General features: G+C 35.5%; 1 protein-coding gene and 3 non-coding genes across 11 annotated transcripts; all 4 read left to right on the top strand.

Moving 5' to 3' along the window:
* Positions 1-259: 259 nt before the first annotated feature.
* Positions 260-20,391, top strand: atg16l1 (ATG16 autophagy related 16-like 1 (S. cerevisiae)). 8 transcript variants are annotated; one of them, XM_051861824.1, is made up of 20 exons: positions 260-447; positions 1,811-1,922; positions 2,810-2,903; positions 3,347-3,452; positions 4,037-4,110; positions 4,401-4,652; positions 5,226-5,291; positions 7,310-7,396; positions 7,483-7,551; positions 8,509-8,553; positions 9,667-9,766; positions 10,240-10,345; positions 10,844-10,914; positions 14,028-14,099; positions 14,766-14,886; positions 15,337-15,442; positions 15,540-15,689; positions 15,824-15,871; positions 17,445-17,546; positions 18,107-20,391. In XM_051861824.1, exons 2-20 carry the CDS (start codon positions 1,817-1,819, stop codon positions 18,198-18,200), a joined length of 1,869 nt encoding a protein of 622 aa, XP_051717784.1. In that variant the 5' UTR covers positions 260-447; positions 1,811-1,816; the 3' UTR covers positions 18,201-20,391. The 8 variants fall into 8 exon arrangements, with proteins under 8 accessions (XP_051717784.1, XP_051717783.1, XP_051717782.1 ...); XM_051861823.1 differs by having other exon boundaries at positions 9,664-9,766; XM_051861822.1 differs by having other exon boundaries at positions 7,480-7,551.
* Positions 9,810-10,088, top strand: LOC127496353 (small Cajal body-specific RNA 6). The gene has a single exon (XR_007925319.1). It is a non-coding gene; the product is annotated as a small Cajal body-specific RNA 6 (non-coding RNA).
* On the top strand, positions 10,392-10,672 carry LOC127496354 (small Cajal body-specific RNA 6). Its single transcript, XR_007925320.1, has one exon. It is a non-coding gene; the product is annotated as a small Cajal body-specific RNA 6 (non-coding RNA).
* Positions 14,408-14,677, top strand: LOC127496355 (small Cajal body-specific RNA 6). The gene has a single exon (XR_007925321.1). It is a non-coding gene; the product is annotated as a small Cajal body-specific RNA 6 (non-coding RNA).
* Positions 20,392-20,550: the final 159 nt, after the last annotated feature.

Raw genomic sequence — 20,550 nt, 5'->3', positions numbered from 1 at the left:
AAAACTAGCCTTCATGCTAATTTGGGTACATTTACATTCATGAATGTTTATTAATGTACACTGTTTGAAACGGATAAAAACCTCTAAATACTCTAAAATAAAGCTAAAAGTAAGTTATTATCCTATTTCTACATCGTTACCCTCTCCGTATTATGTATTTGCTATTTTTGTTCACTCATGAATCATGAAGACTTCGAATAAAGTTTTGAAGGGAAAAGTGGGAAGCATGCGGTCGTTACGTAAAACGCCCGCGACGGCGCAGCAGGAAACATACGTTTGTTGAGCCAAAATGGCGTCCGTGATCCTTCAGTCTGGAGTGGGTTAGCGTGAAACCTGTCCGAATAAACCTCAAATGACACAGTTCGGCTCTTATTAGACGGATTAATTCTTTTTTATCATTGAGAAGAATCCATCTAAACTAGCGAGGACACGTTTAGATGCTGTGAGGTAATGTAAACCTGCTGTTTATTGAAAGTGAAAGTCAAGTGCAGCGATTAGCTGGTGCACATCTGATACAACACATTAAAATAACTAAAAACCATAACAACTACTGATTATGTATTAATAATGACGCTATTTATAATCAGATTACACCTTCTGCTGGTTATTTAGTGTGTTCTTGGAAGGCGCTGTGACAAATGATCAGTTTAATTTACTCATAGCATATCTGTCTGAGATCTGTCAGGTTTTTTCTCGTATTATTATTTATATTTTCAATTTATCCTGTTTTATGCGTCAACTGTCTTGAATGTCTTCAGCACACGTGATTCAGCATCATGCCAGGTTTATTTCCATCCTGCAGTTGCAATGACTTGGCAGATCTCATAATCTGATTCATATAAACCCTGTGAGATCGATTATTATTGATTTTCATAAATATCTGATCCAATGACTCATATCAAGTAAGCATGATAAAACAATTCTTCTCTTAAAATAAGTCATTAGCAGATTCATGCAAGTATAAATGTACATAAAACGTATGAATTTATGAAAATGTAATATCTAACTCTTTGAATGTACATTAATAATCTGTCAAGTATTATGTAATGTAATCATTTTTAATGAAAAAAATAAAGTGGTACTTTTTTCAGATTGTTTAGAGCCGGGGATTTCAAACTGGCGTCCGGTTTTTAGAGGAAAAACAGTGTATATTTCATATATAAAACTAATTAACTATACATAAAGAAATACATTTAAAAAAAAAAAAAAAAGATAAAACAATAGATTTTGATTTATATGAAAATTAGAAATGTTGCCTTGGCATAAACTGAAATAAGTTTAAGTCGAAGCACTAAAATGATTAACTTGTAATAAATAAAAACTAACACTGAAATAAAAATAAATTAAACCTAAACAGCAATATTTAAAACAAAAATAACCTCTAACAAAATGACAAAAGCACATATTGAAATTACCAAAAATTAAACAAAAATTAACATGAACTAAAAATAGTAAAGCTAATTCAAAATATTAATAAAACTATAATAAAACAAAAAAATCGCATGAGAATGATCATATCTGGGAGGTCGTAGCATCTAAAAGATTGAAAACCCTTGGTTTAGAGTAATTATCTGTGTTAAGTGAAATAATTTGAGTTCAAACTATGACCACACATATTTAATTTTCTTGCATTGGATCTTGAGTCACTTCCTCCTAAGTTGAGGAGAGATCTTCCTCTTTTCCCTCCGGCCTGAACGTGCACTGCATTATGAAACACTCTTGGTGAATTGTGTTTGCTTTAAGAAAATTGGTTTAATATATTAACTGTGTGTGTGTGTGTGTGTGTGTGTGTGTGTGTGTGTGCTTGCAGGAGGAGATGGCTGGACGTGGAGTCGAGTGTTTGTGGAAACGTCACGTTGTGGATCAGCTGAAACAGAGAGACAGAGTTCAGCGTCAGGCCTTTGAGGAGATCATACATCAGTGTAAGACAGAATCCTTTGTTTCTTTCTTTCTTTCTTTCTTTCTTTCTTTCTTTCTTTCTTTCTGTCTTTCTGTCTTTCTGTCTTCTTTCTTGTTAAAGGGTTAGTTCACACAAAAATTAAAAATTAATTACTCACCCACATGTCGTTCCACACCCGTAAGACCTTCGTTCATCTTCAGAACACAAATTAAGATATTTTTGATGAAATCTAAGAGCTTTCTGACCTTCAATAGATAGAAAGCAACACAATTACCACTTTCAAACCCCAGAAAGGTAGTAAAGACATCGTTAAAATGGTGGTTCAACAAATTCGTCTCTCTTCTGTCATTCTCCTACGTTGTTTATGTTCAGCACTTCAGTGTTTACGTCCGAATGGCGACTCTGTATTGTCCGGCTCCTGTGTCAGTATCACACGCATACGTCGTGCTGCTCACATGATCAGCGTCGGCCAATACTGAGCCAGCGTTCGGACGTAAACACGGAAGTGTTGCAATGTGTCTTTAACGTAAATAGCGTAGGAGACTGACAGGGTAGAGAAGAAATTGTTGAATGAAGTCGTTATTTTTGTTTTGTTTTTGCGCTCAAAAAGTATTCTCGTCACGTCATAACATTAAGGTTGAGCCACTGTAGTCACATGGACTATTTTAACGATGTCCTTACTAGCTTTCTGGGGCTTGAAAGTGGTAATTGCGTTTCTTTCTATGGAAGGTCAGTATTGCAAAATGAAAGATTAAAGGGAGACAAGACACACACATTGAATCTTTTGCGAATTGATTGAATTGGTTTGGATTGACAAACCTGCACATGAATGTCACCTCTTGTTTTGCATTATTTTCCTGCTAAATATCATTTCAATACACATTTTTTTCTGCGTCTCTTTGTCTCCAGATAACCGGTTGTTGGAGAGGTCTGATCTTCAGGTTGTTTTTTCTGAACGTCTCCAGACCGACAAGTATGAGCATCAAAACAGACACGACCTCAGGTATTTTACTGACATCTTTTGTAATCTGTTGTAGCATTAAGGAGAACAAATAATATTTGTCGCAAGAAGAACATTACATGAAGAGGAAACATACCATTAACAAGAGGAAACAAGAGGAAACTACCATTAACAATACGAAAAAGGAACATTGTCAGCAGTTGACAGAGAAATACAGATATCACTGAGAAGTGTGTGTGTGTGTAGGTTTGGCTATACTTATGACAGCCGACTAGTGAGGACATTTTAATGGTCCTCACTAGATTAAAAGGCTTATAAATTGACCAAAACATGTTTTTATTTACATTATTACAGTTATACACGTTTCTGTGATGGTTTGGGTTAGGACATAGAAGATATCATTAATCTGATATAAAATCAGTGGAAGTCTAGACAACGTCCTCACTAATATTGTGAAACAAATGTGTGTGTGTGTGTGTGTGTAGTCCGGGCGCTGACGGCGGCCGCAATGACTCCCTGCAGCAGGAAATGGCTCAAATGAGAATCAAACATCAAGAGGAACTGACGGAGCTGCACAAGAAGCGAGGAGAGGTGAGCGTCACTCGCTGGGATCGTTTCTGTTACGACAGCACTTAGACTTACATTTACATGTCAACGACCACATTTACATATTCAGCAGCTTGACTTTTCCAAGTCATTAGACTAGTTTTGCAATCCTTGAGAGTGTTTGAGAGTATGAGAGTGTTTAAACAAGATTTTTGAAAAAGCAACGGCCCTAAAATAGAGCCATGAGGTACACCGTAACTTACAGGAGCAGCAGAAGAACAATTATTCCCAGTCTTTACAGGGAAAGTTCTACCCTCCAGGTAAGAATGGATCCAACGTAAAGCCACCCCACTTACCCCAACACACCGCTCAAGGTGCTCTAACAAAATAGTATGATCCAGTGTGTCAAAGGCCGCGCTCAGCTCTAACAAGACAAGAATAGTGATGGGACCCTATACTGTCAAAAAGCACCGTCCTTCGGATGAGATGTTAAACTCTCTGTGGTCATTAAAAATGGGCATTATTCATACATGTAAGAGGAAAAATGGTTCAAGTCATTCTACTTTTGTGTTTATTTTATTTTGGAAAACATGGCAATAAAAACATCTTTTCTTTGTGTGTTTTTGCAGTTGGCTCAGAATGTGATTGAACTAAACAACCAGATTCAGCAGAAAGACAAAGAGATCCAGAGTAATGAAGCCAAGTAAGTTTATTACGTGTTCGATTTAGATCAGCAGGATAATGTTTTATAGTTACATTTTGCAATGATATAAACAATTAAGCAGTTGAGATTTGTTTTATATTATATATCATTTTGAGTGTACTGTATGTAAGAAGATAAAGCTGGACATGCTTGCGTATCCATCTTTATATAAAAAGCTGAACGATAGTATAGTTACTTTTGCGATGTAATGTCACATGCGTCGAACAATCTCACAGCTGAGATTTGCTATATAGTATGTATTGCTTTACGTGCATTGTGCATTTTTCCAGGATGTTGGAGTATCAGCAGCAGATCTCCCGTCTGGAAGGGGAGTGTCGTGACCTCCGGAACAGTCTGGCCGATTTGGAACGAGCCAATCAGACGCTGCGAGACGAGTACGATGCCCTGCAGATCACGTTCGGCGCTCTGGAGGAGAAACTGCGGAAAACCGCGGAGGACAATCAGGAGCTGGTGACGCGCTGGATGGCGGAGAAAGCCCAGGAGGCCAACAGACTCAACGCTGAGAACGAGAAGGACACCAGGTCAGAAACACTGTTCAACTGATGTCTTAAAATGCCCCTGTTTCATATATTCTTTGTGTAATAGAGCTGTTTTTGAATGTAAAAGGTCTGCAAAGTTTCATAGATCAGATAAATGCAGTTTTTGTGTCCTAAAAGAAAGAAGCGATTCTGCTGAAATGAGTCGTCGTCACTTTAAATCTTGATGTTGGTGTATTTTGTGACTATAAGAAAACAAACACCCTTTGTTTTATACAAGCTTTTACTTAAAATCCTAATGCTGGGAAGATGTTTTCCAGCTCCTCATATAAAGCAGTCGCTAACGGCCCATATGTGTGTGATCTGAACCTCGTTCTCAGTCTCACTGATTAATTGATCAGTCGTTAAGGGTCGTTTAAAAACAATGAGAAGGTGCAACTGGGCGCCACCCGTCAGTTTCTGACCGTCTATGCTGAATAAACGGGGCTCATTTCCTGACCCTCCATAAGCTCATTATGATTCTCCACCTGATTGGCTGTTTGAAACTGACTGGGAGTTTCTGTACAGTTTAAATGTGTGTTTGCACAGTGTGTTTAACACATTTTGATGTCATCGTAGGCGAAGACAGGCGAAGCTTCAGAAGGAATTGGCGGACGCAGCGAAGGAACCTCTTCCCATAGACCCGTGAGTTTGTCTTCAGAAGCATGTCTTCTGAGATTATGAAGTTTGCTTGAGATTAATTCAGGGTCTGTCAAGGGGAAACCTGCAACTATCAGGGATTTTTTTTTAAATTGTGATATCCAGTAATGGACACTTCTATAGTAAGAGCCCTCTTTATGATAAATGATAAATTCATATCCACTACAGTGTTATTTTAGTAATATTTATATACTATCATAGTATTTATAAATTCTTTAGTTGGCTTTTATTTTTGTATTTCCAGTTTTCATTTTAGTTCTAGTAATTTTGTTTGTCATTGTTGTTGTTTTTTACTATTTCAATTTAGCTTTAATTTATATTTTAGTTTTAGTACTTAACCCTCTGGTACTGTTGCGTGTCAGTCAAAAATGAAATTTTTTCATTTCAATTAAATTATCGTACTGTATTTTAGTTCTATAGTGTTTTTTATTTAATAGTATGTATTTTTAGAGGATTTTATGGTACTAAATAGGGGTGTGTCCGAATACTAAATCCGTAATCGGAAAGGCCCCGAAAGGGACATGGTTAGTCGTTTGCTAGCAGGAGCCTGTTACTTTGTTGTACAACAGATTTCACTTACCACGTAAAGAGAGTAAGTACAGATGGCTGATAGGACAATGATGAATGGTTTGCGGTTCCTGAGCGTCACTGACAAATATCTAATCTTGTGAAATGTGTAATAAGTACTGACGCTCCGTAGTATACACACAGCACGTGTGATTGCGAATCTCGAAAGTGAAAGTAAAAGCGCGCGCACATTCAAAAACGATTTTGATACTATATATTAACAGCAGCTTCCTGATGGTAGCAAATTATTTACATTATAATTACCCAACTATATAATTGCGAGAAAGCATATGTATATAGAAAAAAAAAATTTTTTTTCCTCCCATCTCATGTGTATTCCCTTTAGGGGCTCCGTAGTACACACCATTTCCTTTCCGAATATGGTATTTGGCTTCGGCCACATCCCTAGTACTAAATTATTTATACAGTAGTGATAATCCATTTATTCACTTTTTGAGCATAGACCAGAAAATGAAATTTCCAACTTAAACTGTCTTAAATTTGAATGTTTTGGATAACTGACTGAAGTTTGGTCTCTTTTTAAAGACAACACCTGGCAGATTATTGCTGAAGTGAAAAGAAAGTTTAAAAAAGTTTTTTTACATTTTTTTTTTTTTTTTTGTTATGAAAAATACAGAAAAATACTATTTTTACATTTTAAATGAAATGTATATTTTCCAAAACACATTTTGCTCTAAAACTGAGAAAATCAAAGTCATAAATCTAAACAAGTTGTGTTCCAAATTTGAGCTTGATATCTCAAAAAATGAGCTTTCAGTAAGATTTTGTTTGGCTGCAGTACCAAACGCTTCCACTAGATGAAATTCGTCTCCCATTCATTTCCAGTGCGCTCATTTTCCAGACCGCGAACAATACAAGTGTGAATATTCTTTTTAGGACCATTTAACCTTTTTTTTTAATCATGTCCATGCAGTTTTTTTTGTCTGTGTGTTCACATAGCAAGTGCCAAAATCTTTGCCAAGTTTTGTACCGTTCCGATGAAGTAAAATATTCTAAAAAAACAAAAAATGACCGAACAGGGTTAAACTTATTTATTTCAGTTTGTTGCCAAGGCAGTAAATTTACGTTTTCCATCTAATACTTATATTTTATTTTGTTTAAACTTTATTACTTTAATTACCAACACTTTTAATAGTTTTAGTTAACAATAACAACACTGATCCAGTTGAAAAACACCTGGCAAAGTCATGGGAACCAGTGCCAGATATTACTTTTTTCATTAAAGAACAATATTTTCCCCCTTTTTTTTGGGCGGTATAAAGTTTACCTTTTGTGAGGCCATATTGTTTCTAACCATATAAAATGCAGTGCATTTTCCTTTTATGTCACATATTATGTCAAATATAATGTCCTTGTTGGGAATCCTATTAAATAATTGAAATCTCATTGGATGCTGTTTCCTCTGATTGGTCTAGAGATGATGACATTGAAGTTCTCTCAGAGGATGCTGGGAAGGGAACAGGTGAAACGTCACCGAGCAGACCGCTCAGTCGCACATCCAGGTAAACACACACACAAGCACACATTTCACAACTAATTCTGTCCACAAAGTGTAAGAGCTACAGTTTAGTGTGTGTTTTTTCAGTAGACGAGTGTCTCAGCCTCCTGCTCCTCCTCCTCCTGGTGGACTGCTGGACTCCATCTCTAATATCTTTGGGTATGTTCAGTCTGTGTGTTTAAATGTTTCTCTCTCTTCTTCTTCTTCTTCATTCTGTTCTCGTGGTGAATCTCATAGAACTGCTCTAGAACATTTCCAGGTCATTTTTAAGCCCAAAATCTAAAGGAGATACTGTCATGGAATAATACCACAATGCAAAACATCCTGGAAATGTTTTTGTAAGACTCTCTCTTGTATATATGTGTGTGTATGTGTGTGTGTGTGTGTGTGGTTGTCTCATTTAGAGATGAAATGTTATGATTTAATATCACGGTGAATATTATCACTGTATTGTTAATATGTGCTGGAAATTTTCAGAAAATACTGATACACACAAGTCAAATTTTATATCGAAATCCAACAAACAACAGATAAAATTAGCAGCATTATGCACTCTTCTGTTTGCCTAACTTAGTTTAAAAATTATTAAAGGCAAAGTGAACAGTCAGTCATAAGCAATCTACAGGCAGTAGCACAAATAAATACAGTAGAACCAAGAGTTTTTCAGTCAGGTCGAACGGGTACAGAAACAGAATAATCAAATGTAAAAGAACCCTGCATAGTATGTAATAAATATACACTGATTCTTGTTAAAGCTACAAAAGTTATTCAGGCAAGATCAGTGAGTGATTTTTGTCTTTGTCGTTTGTAGTTTGATTAACATTAATGAAACAGACGGCTGCTGTCACTTTATGAGCTGCGCCTGCGTGAGGCTGTTGTTAACTTTCTTAACTTGTATTTACTGTACATCTTTCAAATCGGGGTAATCAAATACGTTTTTAATGATCATTAACATATGAAACGGTCTGTAATACTAACTGTAGGGAATTTTATTGTGGTTTGTCGTCAAACCGGTAACCGTTTCATCCCTAGTCTCATTAAACAAGTGTGTTTGTGAGTGTGTGTGTGTGTGTGTGTGTGTGTGTGTCTCATTCTACACTCTCTCTGTGTCTGCAGCTTGTCTGATTCTGTCCAACCTGGTTTCGTCCCGTCTGACTCCAGGTGATGCACACTGTGGTGTCAGGATGTGTGTGTGTGTGTGTGTGTGAGAGAGAGTGATTCTCTCGTAAAACTGCCGATTTGAACCCAGAAGCATGCTAACAGAAATATATTTCTGTGAACGGGATTGTGGGTAACTGCTATGAATGCTTCCTGTTTTTTTGTATGCGCATAATCTCCCTTTTTTGGATATATCGGTGACATTTACAGGCTGCTCATTTGCTCTGTGTGTAGTTGTGTGTGAGTTTTGGATGGGTGGGTGATTTTCAGATTGAAACGATGAGCTGCTAGAAATTTCTGTGTGTTGCATTACAAATGTAGAGAGAATTGATCGGATTCATTGAGTAAAAAAAATACTATATATATATATATATATATATATATATATATATTATATTTATATAATATTTGTGTATTATATTTATATAAAATATAATGTATTATATATATATATATATATATATAATTTCATATTTTTATATATAAATATATATTATAAAAATATATAAATTATTAAAATTAATATATAATATATAAAATGATAGAATTTTTAGTGATTTAATAAATTAAAAAAAATAGACATATTTTACATGTTGTAAATTGTGCTTTTATTTATTAAATCACATCAAATTTAAAAAAAAACATTTCAAACATATTTTATACATGAAATATCATTAAAAATATGTAGTTTAAGATGTTTTTTAAATTGCAGTTTACTCGAGTTCATAAATAAAAGTTCTCATTTGTTTTTAAATAACATTAAAATATAAATTATCAATAGTGATATCAATGTATTTGAATAAATATAGATAGATAAGCATATTTTTGTGCATATTTTACACATAATGAAATTCCTTTTTTTATTTTGTCACCCACCCATATTTGCTGCACACAGGTTTGAGTTTGCTTTCGAGTGTCTTCTTTGCATCAGAGTTTTGTTTGTGCGTCAAAGAGACGATGTTTTACATTTGACCTAAAGTGTTGGCGTGCTGAAATCAGTGTTACAGATCCAATCATGCTTCAGTCCATGAATGAGCGTCTTTATGAAGATGACATGAGACGGTAAGTTCAAGTACAGTATGAGTTGTGACACACCCGCTCTCTTTCCCTCAGAAGACGTCGCTCTATGAATTCGTTCAGCACGTCTCCTGAAGCCGCAGAAGTGCCGTCGGCGTGCGCTGATGTCAGAGTTCCCTCCACTGCGCTGCACATCTTCGTGAGTGTCACTTCCTGTTGATCTTCAGAGGTCAGGGGTCAAAGGTCAATGATGAGATGTAAAAGGTCTGATATCCAGGTCTCCTTCCCAGTCCTTTTGCCCCTCCCAGCAGCCCCTCTTAATTTTCCCAGCATGCTCTAGTTGTGCACCGCTGGTTTGAGGTGGCGGCTGATATTATGGATGTTCTTGCTGAATAAGAGTCTTTTTAGAGAAACAAGTGAGACGTCGACGGCAGCGTCCAACATAAACACGACACACAGGAGGGCCGGACGGGAGGAGGACGTCACACTGGTGTATGATCTCAAGTTTTCAAGCTGAGACCTTTAAAAACAGGAAGTCAGCCTGTACTTACAGCACTATAAATTTATTTTAATCTAATCCAATTTAATCTCAAATGTCTAACTTGAGTTTCCATTTTCTAAAAGCAGAACCGGAAGACTCTTCATTGATTGTGTTCATGTGTTTGTGTGTAGGACGCCCATGATGGAGAAGTGAACGCCGTGAGGTTTAGTCCCGGTTCCCGTCTGCTTGCCACGGGAGGAATGGACCGCAGGGTGAAGCTCTGGGAGGTCGTGTCTGGTACTGTACACATATATTATCATTCACAGCTTTAGTAGAGTTCAAAGGTCAGTGATGAGATGTAAAAGGTCCGAAGCCTTGCCTCCTTCCAGTCCTGTTGTCCCTCCCAGCAGCCCCTATTAATTTATTTTCCCAGCATGCTCTAGTTGTGCATCGCTGGTTAAGGGTGGCGGCTGATATTATGGACGTTTCTGCTGCATTGAGAGTCTTTTTTCGAGAATAATAAGACGTTGACAGCAGCGTCCAACAGAAGCATGACACACAGGAGGGCCGGACTGAAGGAGAGCGTTTGATGGGCTTATGATCTCAAGTTTTCAAGCTGAGACCTCCAGTCGTTTCAAAGAGGAAATTGGTCAATTCATGCGTTAAGCCAGTTCGGTTTCACAAGGTTTAGTGATGCAACTGCAGGATTTCTGTTTCCTCCTGAAACATAGACACATGTAGGTGTTCAGTTTTGTCTGTGTGGGGTTTTAAAAGCTTTTGTTTTTGTTTCTACAGGGCGATGTGAACCCAAAGGGGCGCTGACGGGCAGTAACGCTGGAATCACCAGTATAGAGTTTGATAGTGCGGTGAGTTATGTGTACACTACCATTAATATTGCGTCTTTAATTAAGTATACTGTTGCTAATGAAATAAATGACAACATCTGGCATGACAACATATTAGCCTAGGTCCCTGTGACTTCTGCAATGCAGAAAACACGGATGGAATCCTGGAATCCATAATTTGTTAATAAAATTGACTATAATTGTCATGGAATTTGGCATTTTTTGGATTAATTTATCAAAAGAAGGGCTCTACAATAAATCACATTGTATGGGTAAAAATTATCGATTTTTCTTTTATGCCAAAAATCACTAGGATATTAAGTAAAGATCATGTTCCCATGAAGATATTTTTTAAATTTCCTACCGTAATTGTATCAAAAAATTATTTTTGTAAGCAATATGTGATGCTAAGGACTTCATTTGGACAACTTTAAAGGTGATTTTCTCAATATTTTGATTCAGATAGTTGTATTTGAGAAAAATTATAATAATCAATACACACAGAAACCCTTAGCTATTCACTACAAACTTAAAATTTGACAGAAATGTCACTATTTATAACAAAAATTATAAAGTTTAATGCATCTATTTGATAAATTAAAATGATGGAAAAATGAATAAATAAATACACAATGTTCTGTTGTAATGGAGTTGTTATATTTTTATTTGATTACATTTTAAAATATTGATTAAGGTTTTTTCCAAATTCATTTGATTAGACATGCTTTTTGATTATTAAAATGTAAGTAACCCATAAACAGGGTTATTATGGTAAACAAAAACTTTTCTGTTACTTGAAATAAAATAAGCATTAACTGAAATAATTAAAAAAAACTTTTTTATGTATTTTTATATATATATATATATATATATATATATATATATATATATATATATATATATATATATATATATTTACACACTACCAGTCAAAAGTTTGGAAACATTACTATTTTTAATGTTTTTGAACGAAGTCTCTTATGCTCATTAAGGCTGCATTTATTTCATAATAAATACAGAAAAAACAATAATATTGTGAAATATTATTACAATTTAAAATTATGGTTTTCTATTTTAATATACTTTAAAATATAATTTATTTCTGTGATCAAAGCTGAATTTTCAGCATCATTACTCCAGTCTTCAGTGTCACATGATCCTTATCAATGTTGGAAACAGTTGTGCTGCTTAATATTATTTTATAACCTGTGATACTTTTTCAGGATTCTTTAATGAATAAAAAGTTAAAGAAATATCAGCATTTATTTAAAATAGAAATCTTTTGTAACAACATACACTACCGTTCAAAAGTTTGGGGTCAGTTATTTTTTTTTTTTTTTTTTTTTTTTTTGAAAGAAATTAATACTTTTATTCAGCACGGATGTGTTAAATTGAGAAAGTGATAGTAAAGATCTATATTGTTAGAAAAGATTTATATTTTGAATAAATGCTGTTCTTTTTAACCTTTTATTCATCAATGAATCCTGAAAAAAGTATCACAGGTTCCAAAAAAATATTAAGCAACACAACTGTTTTCAACATTGATAATAACTGAGTATCAAATCAGCATATTACAATGATTTCTGAAGGATCATGTGACACTGAAAACTGGAGTAATGATGCTGAAAATTCAGCTTTGCATCACAGAAATAAATTTTATTTAATTTTAAAGTATATTAAAATAGAAAACCATAATTTTAAATTGTAATAATATTTCACAATATTATTGTTTTTTCTGTATTTATTATGAAATAAATGCAGCCTTAGTGAGCATAAGAGACTTCGTTCAAAAACATTAAAAATAGTAATGTTTCCAAACTTTTGACTGGTAGTGTGTGTGTATATGTGTATGTATATGTAACTTTTTTTCTTACTTTAAACAAAACAAAACAAAAAAAATTTCATTAAAATGAAATTGGAAAAGAACAAAATAAAAACTGATTCAACATATTAATAAAAATGAAAATAGTATCTCAGTGATACTAAAATAGCACTGCCCGTAAAAACACAATCCAGAAAAATAAAATGGGAAATACAAAATTTGTGAAAAATTAAATGAATTCTTTAAGGGATAGTTCACCCAGAAATGAAAATTCTGTCATAATTTACTCTCCCTCATGTTGTTCCAAACCTGTATGAGTTTCTGTCTTCTGCTGAACACAAAAGAAGATATTTTGAAGAATGCTGGTAACTAGACAGTTGATGGACCCCATTGAGGAAAAAATGCTATGGAGGTTTCATCAACTGTTTGATTACAGACATTCTTCAAAATATCTTCTTTTGTGTTCAACAGAAAGAAACTCATATGGGTTTGGAACAGCTTGAGGTTGAGTAAATGATGACAGAATTTTCATTTTTGGGTGAACAATCCCTTAAAGACCTCATGAAAAGATTTGACAAATGTATGATTTCTTTTCCCTATGTTTTCAAATGTTGTAACAGTTGAAACAGGAAGTTGGGGCTGGAAAATATTCTTAGCTTGTATTATTAAAAATGCATGTTATTGATCTTATTATGATTCAATGATTCATGCATGTGTATGTTTCATTCACATTTCACATAATTTTTAATTCTGATATCCTAACTGTTCTCTCTGTATGCTGGACTGCCATCATTTCATCCACTTAAACCCTACAAATGACTGCAAGGTCTCATTCAGATCTCCCTCGATCGATGGATTGAACTGAAACCCTGGCCTTTATTTTTGTTTTTGTTTCACTCGGGGTAAATCACAACACAGAGCAAAAGGCCTGTTTTGACAAGACCATTATTTTAAATGACAGTCGTTGTTTATGATTCAGGCTAGTGGCACATTTTCATTCTAGAGAGCATTTAATCGATCAAAACATTTACATTTGTTCATTTAGCAGACTCTTTTATTCAAAGCCACTTACAAAGTTTGTATACACAAAATGCATATGGATCCATTTAAATATGTTTCTTTTATCTTGGCTTCACTGTTACAAATAGATGACCTCAGAGCTAATGGGCTAAAAGCCACAAAAATAAGATCTCATGAATCCAATTGTAATTTCAGATGGAAAATCGGTAGTCTACCCATAAAATGAACTATAAATGCACATGTGAAGTGTGTTTGCTGTTGTGACTGATTGCTTTGTGTTTGTGTTTTGCAGGGATCGTATCTCCTGGCCGCCTCTAATGATTTCGCAAGCAGAATCTGGACTGTTGACGACTACAGACTGCGGGTGAGGATTTCTCTGGTTTGGTGGCAGGTTAACCAAACACACATTTATCTGTAAATGTTTATATTTTACAGGGTTTTAAAGTCACATTGACAATAAAACTTCTTTGATTCTGTGATTCTCATATTGTTCTTGTTCATTTTGTTCATGCATTTAAGTATTGATGGTATCAGTGTTTTTATTTAAATGCATCAAATGTAAGTTATGCATACTTTTTTCAAAATAAAAAAAATACTGAGATTGTTATTATCCTACAAATGCTAATAAACATCAATGTTTAAAGCTCACTAAGGTTTATTTGATGGGTCAAAGGTCAGTGATGTGATGTAAAAGGTCTGATGTCCAGGTCTCCTTCCAGTCTCTCCATCCCTCCCAGCCAGCCCTATTAATTTTCCCAGCATGCTCTAGTTGTGCATCACTGGTTTGATGTGGCGGCTGAAATTATGGATGTTTCTGCTGAATGAGAGTCTTTTTAGAGAATCACGTGAGACTCTGACAGCAACATCCCACAGCAACACGACACACAGGAGGGCAGGACTGGAGGAGGCTGGTCAGCTGATCTCACAAATCATACTGAGACCTGAATCTGTGCTGAACTTTATCTCAGTTATTACTAGAAACTATTGTTTGCATGTCTATTTAATTGATTGTTATTGTTTTGTCCCAAAGCACACACTCACAGGTCACAGCGGGAAGGTTTTATCTGCTCGCTTTCTCCTCGACAACGCTCGAATCGTCTCCGGCAGCTACGATCGAACGCTCAAGCTCTGGGATTTACGCAGCAAAGTCTGTAAGAGACTCTTAGTTATACTTTTTCATAAGTGCCACTATGCATGAATACGATACAAAATGTGGCTTGAAAATGATGTTACATTTTTGTTCTTTTGCTTAACCTCCAGAGAATTTCATTTGTCCACTTCTGGATGACAAACTAAATAATAATATAATACTTTAATATTTATTACATTTTAAAAAATTTATTTAGTATTAAATATTAATTTGTTTAATTTCAGTCAAAACTAAAATGTGAAAAGTAGCTAGTTGTAGCTAGTTATAATTTTTTATTTTTTATTTTTCTCCATATCTCGTGATTCTGAGAAAGTTGTGATTCTGATATAAATAGTCACACTACTAAGAAATAAAGTCACTATACTAAGAAATAAAGTTGTGATTCTGAGAAATAAAGTCGCGTTTCTGAGAAATAAAGTTGCGATTCTGAGAAATTCATGCTCTTTCTCAGGCATGAAGACTGTGTTTGCTGGTTCTAGCTGTAATGACATCGTCTGCACGGAGCAGTGTGTGATGAGCGGACACTTCGATAAGAAAGTTCGTTTCTGGGACATCAGGTGAGTCATGATTTGGATCCAGTGCTCAGATTTGTACTTGTAAGTGTAGTTCAGTGGCTCAGTCACTAATATTTCTGAGTTTTATGTGTGTGTTTAGAGCAGAGACTATTGTGAATGAGTTGGAGTTGCTGGGACGCGTAACATCTTTGGACCTCAATCAAGACCGGACCGAGCTCCTGACCTGCTCTCGTGATGACCTGGTGAAAATAATCGATCTGCGCAGTAATGCAGTGCGGCAGACGTTCAAGTGCGTTGCACTTTATATTTACTTTATGTATAATAGTTTATTTGTTTATTGTACATTACTTTTTTTACTGTCTGGTATTCCAACTTTAAATGCATCAGGATTTCTTTGTAAAAACAATTCTCATGTTTCTGCAGTGCTCAAGGATTCAAGTGCGGTTCAGACTTCACCAGGGTCACATTTAGGTAAGAGCCGCAATGTGCATGAGATTGTTTTTCATACTGTTTCATTGAATAATTAGTTGACTAGTCAGTCTTAAGGAAACCCTGTATAATTAGGATGGTTTGAGACATTTCAGCCACACAGATGTGTTTTTTATGAGATGTATGTATGCTAGGCTCAATACGATTCGATTGCACCTTATGGCGTCATTTTCCGTCATGAAACTTTTCCCGCCAAAAAAAAAAAAAAACTTTTTCGAAGTCCTAGACGGTTGCTCCAATTTTCATGATAATCAAATCAGATCATCTTCAGACTATGCTGGCAAAAAGTTATCAAAAGCTTTTTGATAAACCCAACCATTCTCGAATAATGCGCAAACAAATTTGAAGAAGAACATGCCAAATTGGATGCAAGGCTGTATCTCCGCAACGCTTCAGCTTATTCTGACTAAACTTGCTACATGTCATCACAAGCATGACCTGAGGCTACATGCTGTGTTTCGACACAGCGCCACCTACTGGTCTGGAGAAAGCTTATAACTTCCAAACGGCTGGGCCAAAAATAATAAAACTTGTCTTGTTAGATTCAGGGCAGCATGCCGAGTTGAATATTCAATTTTACCATATCGGCCATTTTGGGTGTCGGCCATTTTGCATTTTGTAGCAAAATGCTGTATTTTTTTTTAACGCATTAGCTCGTTATTACGAAACTCGATATGGGTCATCAGCACGATGCCCTGAATGAGCCTGAGATGTTTCGAGACAGCGCCACCAAGTGGTGAAATCAAATATTCATATGCTTATAACTTTTGATGTGGTTGACTTATTTTCATGGGAGTCATCTCCTTAGATTCCTGAATCCTTGCCGAGTCCGACGATACCTTACATGTTAGGTTTCACCTTATGATTTGTGCAACTTTGCGATTTAGCGTTAAAACAACGTTTGCGAATATCTTTGAAACCGTTAGTCCGATCGAGACTAAACCACCGTAGGAAATTCAAAAACATGGATCGTTGGCTAAATGTTAAAGCCCAAATGCCAAAATTTTTATATTAAGTGGCAAAAAAAATGCAATCAAAGTTGTGCATGGGTCTTTTTTTTTTTTTTTTATGTACTCATACGTATACATGTCTATAACTCCTAAACGAAATGAGATATTTTTACCAAATTTGACACACTTATTTAAGGGCACACTTTGAGGACACATAAAAAAAAAGTGGTGGGATTGCGTCTGTTGGTGGCGCTATAACTGAACAAAATATTAAATTGCCACTAACTACAATAAAGTACATAAAATGCTATATTTTACTGATGATTTTACTTCTTGCTTGGCCCCTTAATGGCTGCTTGCAGCTATATTTATTATTATTATCAGTTTTCACTCTAGCTATTTATATATTAGTATATTAATATGGTGTTTGTAAATTACAGTTGTACTGTAAAATTAAACGATGTGATATTTATGCTACATTTGATTTAATTAACTTTTCATCATCTCGCGAAACCCTGTTGTATAAATCTCAGTTGATGACCTCATTATGAACCCTGAACTGTTACTGTACACACTTATGAACTCTTGAGTGTTTGTGTTTTCAGTCCTGATGGAAGCTACGTGGCGGCCGGTTCTGCAGACGGCGTTCTGTACATTTGGAACGTTCTAACAGGGAAACTAGACAAAACTCTTGATAAGGGTCACAGGTGAGCAGGACGTCACACACACACACGATGGGTTTTTGTTTTATGAGGACTTTCCATAGACATAATGATGTCTATTCTGTACAAACTTTACTTTCTATCCCCTAACCCTAAACAACCCTTACAGAAAACATTATGCATTTTTACATGCACAAAAAAAAATCATTTAGTATGATTTATAAACTATTTTTCTTATGGGGACCAAAATTTCACATTCCTTCTGATGTTCATGCATGTTTATTTCATGCTATAACTAGTAGTAAAAAGGAAGAAATGATCGTTCACGGCTACAGCAATCTGTCACGCCATGTTAAAAAGCATCAAAACAGTATTTATTGTTGGAATTTAATAATAAAATGATAGAATTTGATGTGATTAGTGGATGGTAGGCACTCTACAAATAATGTTAAGTGCAGTTTCATTCAAGCATCAACTGTAAGGTAGTACGGCATTCCAAAAATACATTGGGCAAACCTACAAATTGTTCTTTAATTTTGGATTGTGTGTTTCCTTCCACACTCCACAGCTCTCATAAACTTCCTGTCTTTCTGTCCTCTTTGTAGTTCTGCCATAAATTCGGTGTCTTGGTCTCCATCGGGCGCGTACGTTGTCAGCGTTGAGAAAGGCAGCAAGGCCGTGCTTTGGTCTGACATGTGATCGGCCCTTTGCAGCGATTGGTTGAAACGGACTGTAAAGACAGAAAGAAAGTGAGCCCACCCTCACGTCCCACTGGCCTCTTGAACTACCTTTCCCACAATGCCATCTGTTTGGCTACCAGCGTGCATGCGTGCTGCCTGCCTATATGATGGGGCAGCACCGTACACGTATTATACATAAATATATTTATATCAGCTTTCATGTACTGTCGGTTGTCTCACACGCACAATAGATGTGGGACACTGAAGATTATGCGAATGACTCTCGTCCTACACGACTCTTACTGCTTATTTTAACACTGCTTTAAATTAGTGTGTGTGTTTGTGTGCATTTATGCTTTGCCTTATGCAGATACAGGCCATTAAGCTGTGTGTGTGCGTGTGTGCGTGTGTGTGTGCGTGTGTGTGCGCGTGTGTGTGATGATGCTGTTTACTGCAGCAGTTCCAGTTGTGCTCTATAGATGGCACTGTTCACAAAAAAAATTTCCTAGGAAATCTTGCGTCTCCCCTTTACAAATTGGAATAAAATACATGCATTGAACAGGAACCCAATTTTCTTTAGGATGAATTTCTGTTTATATGACTAATTGCATTGATATTTTTGACCTTTATGCACATTTAACCCTCATGTACTTATTTTTTGTTATGGTACTGCATAAAAAAGGCCATTGTCATGAATGAAAAATAAATTCTCATACTGTAATACAGTAAGGATCATGATGTCCACAAAGAGCTTTTATTTATTAGAATCTGCATAAACTGAAGCCAGTACAACTGCTGTTATTATGTAATTGTATTATATTTTAAATACTATTTTTAGTGCTGTCAAACAATTAATCGCGATTAATCGCATCCAAAATAAGTTTGTGTTTACATAATGTGTGTATTGTGTATATATTTGTTATGTATATATTTAAATACACAAACATACATATATTACATTTATATATAATTTATGTTATATATAAATATAAATGTACATATTTTTTAAATAAAAACATGTATGTGTGTGTATTTATATGTACATAATAAATATACACAGTACACACACACACATATATATATTATGTAAACAAACTTTTATTTTGGATGCGATTAATCGCAATTTTTGTTTGACAGCACTGCTATTTTTCCCACATCGCAGTAACGAGAACTTACTAGATTGCAGTAATGAATTTTGGGGGAAAATGTTTGAATAATGTATAAAATATTAAAAATCTTAATTCTAAAGACAGGGTTAATTTTCTTTATGTAAAATGTAATTATTTTGATTCACTTGAACATTTTCGTGAGATTTACACAACTCCTGACTGCCTGTTTTTGTATGATATCTGATTGTCACATTCAAAATCAAAAGTTTGTTTGCCATGCATAGGACATTCAAAAGTATTTTTCCCGCAATTCCCTCCTATAGTTTATTTTAACGGGATCTACAGTATGGTACTCTAAATGATTTATAGACTGTAATTATTTAATTTGACACAAATTAATGACACACATTATTTGGTCCAATCACAGCGCTCTTTATCATAAGCCCCTCCCCTCAGGACCTGGATGACTGTGTGTGTGTGTTGACGTATGCGGTGATGCTGAATGTGTGCGATAAGATGTGTGTGTTTTAGTGGAGAAAGCGATGCTCTGATCTTCTTTATTTTTATTTTCGATGCACACAAGCTCATATCCTCACAGCGTTTCCTCCGAGCATGATGTCTGTTTCAAATACTGTATCAAACTCTGCTCTGCTGTTTTGCGAAGGAAAACAAGTGCACTTGTTATCTGCCCTGACGCCAGCAGTGGAACTGGTGACGTTTGCACTTAAAGTTTTAAAGAAAACAAATGACTGTAACGCCCTTCATACTCTCTCTAACACTATAAATGATGTATCTGCCATCACGCTAGCTGCCGTGGCTCGTTTTAAAACACTCATGTCCCCAACGCTGGAGTCTGGCAAGGTGCCAAACAAGTGCACTTGGTTTCAGATAGTGAGTGGAGGGGACAGCACACTTTATTGATGACTTGTGGGTGTGGCTTGCGTTTAGCCCCACCCCTCTGACTCATTTGTCGGTGGGGCTGAGAGTGAGCGCTGTATTCTATTGCTCAACGGACTGTGGAAGGTAATTGTCGCTAATGTATATGAGGTCTCTGTACATGTCTGCTTAATGTTTGCGCACCATAAAATGTGTGAGACGTTACTTGCATTTGTTTGTCTTTTTCTTGGATTATTAAAAAACAACTTAAACGGGAAAGTCATGTCGATAAGAGCGAGCGAGTCATATTTATCTTTATAGTGTCTGGAAAGTGTTTTAAACATGTTGAAGAGTCCATGTATGTGAGATAAAAAAAATTTTTTT

Source organism: Ctenopharyngodon idella, chromosome 15, assembly GCF_019924925.1.
Source record: "Ctenopharyngodon idella isolate HZGC_01 chromosome 15, HZGC01, whole genome shotgun sequence".
Classification (NCBI taxonomy): domain Eukaryota; kingdom Metazoa; phylum Chordata; class Actinopteri; order Cypriniformes; family Xenocyprididae; genus Ctenopharyngodon; species Ctenopharyngodon idella.
Note: the sequence above shows the minus strand (reverse complement) of the source record. Positions and strands in the feature narration are given on the sequence as shown.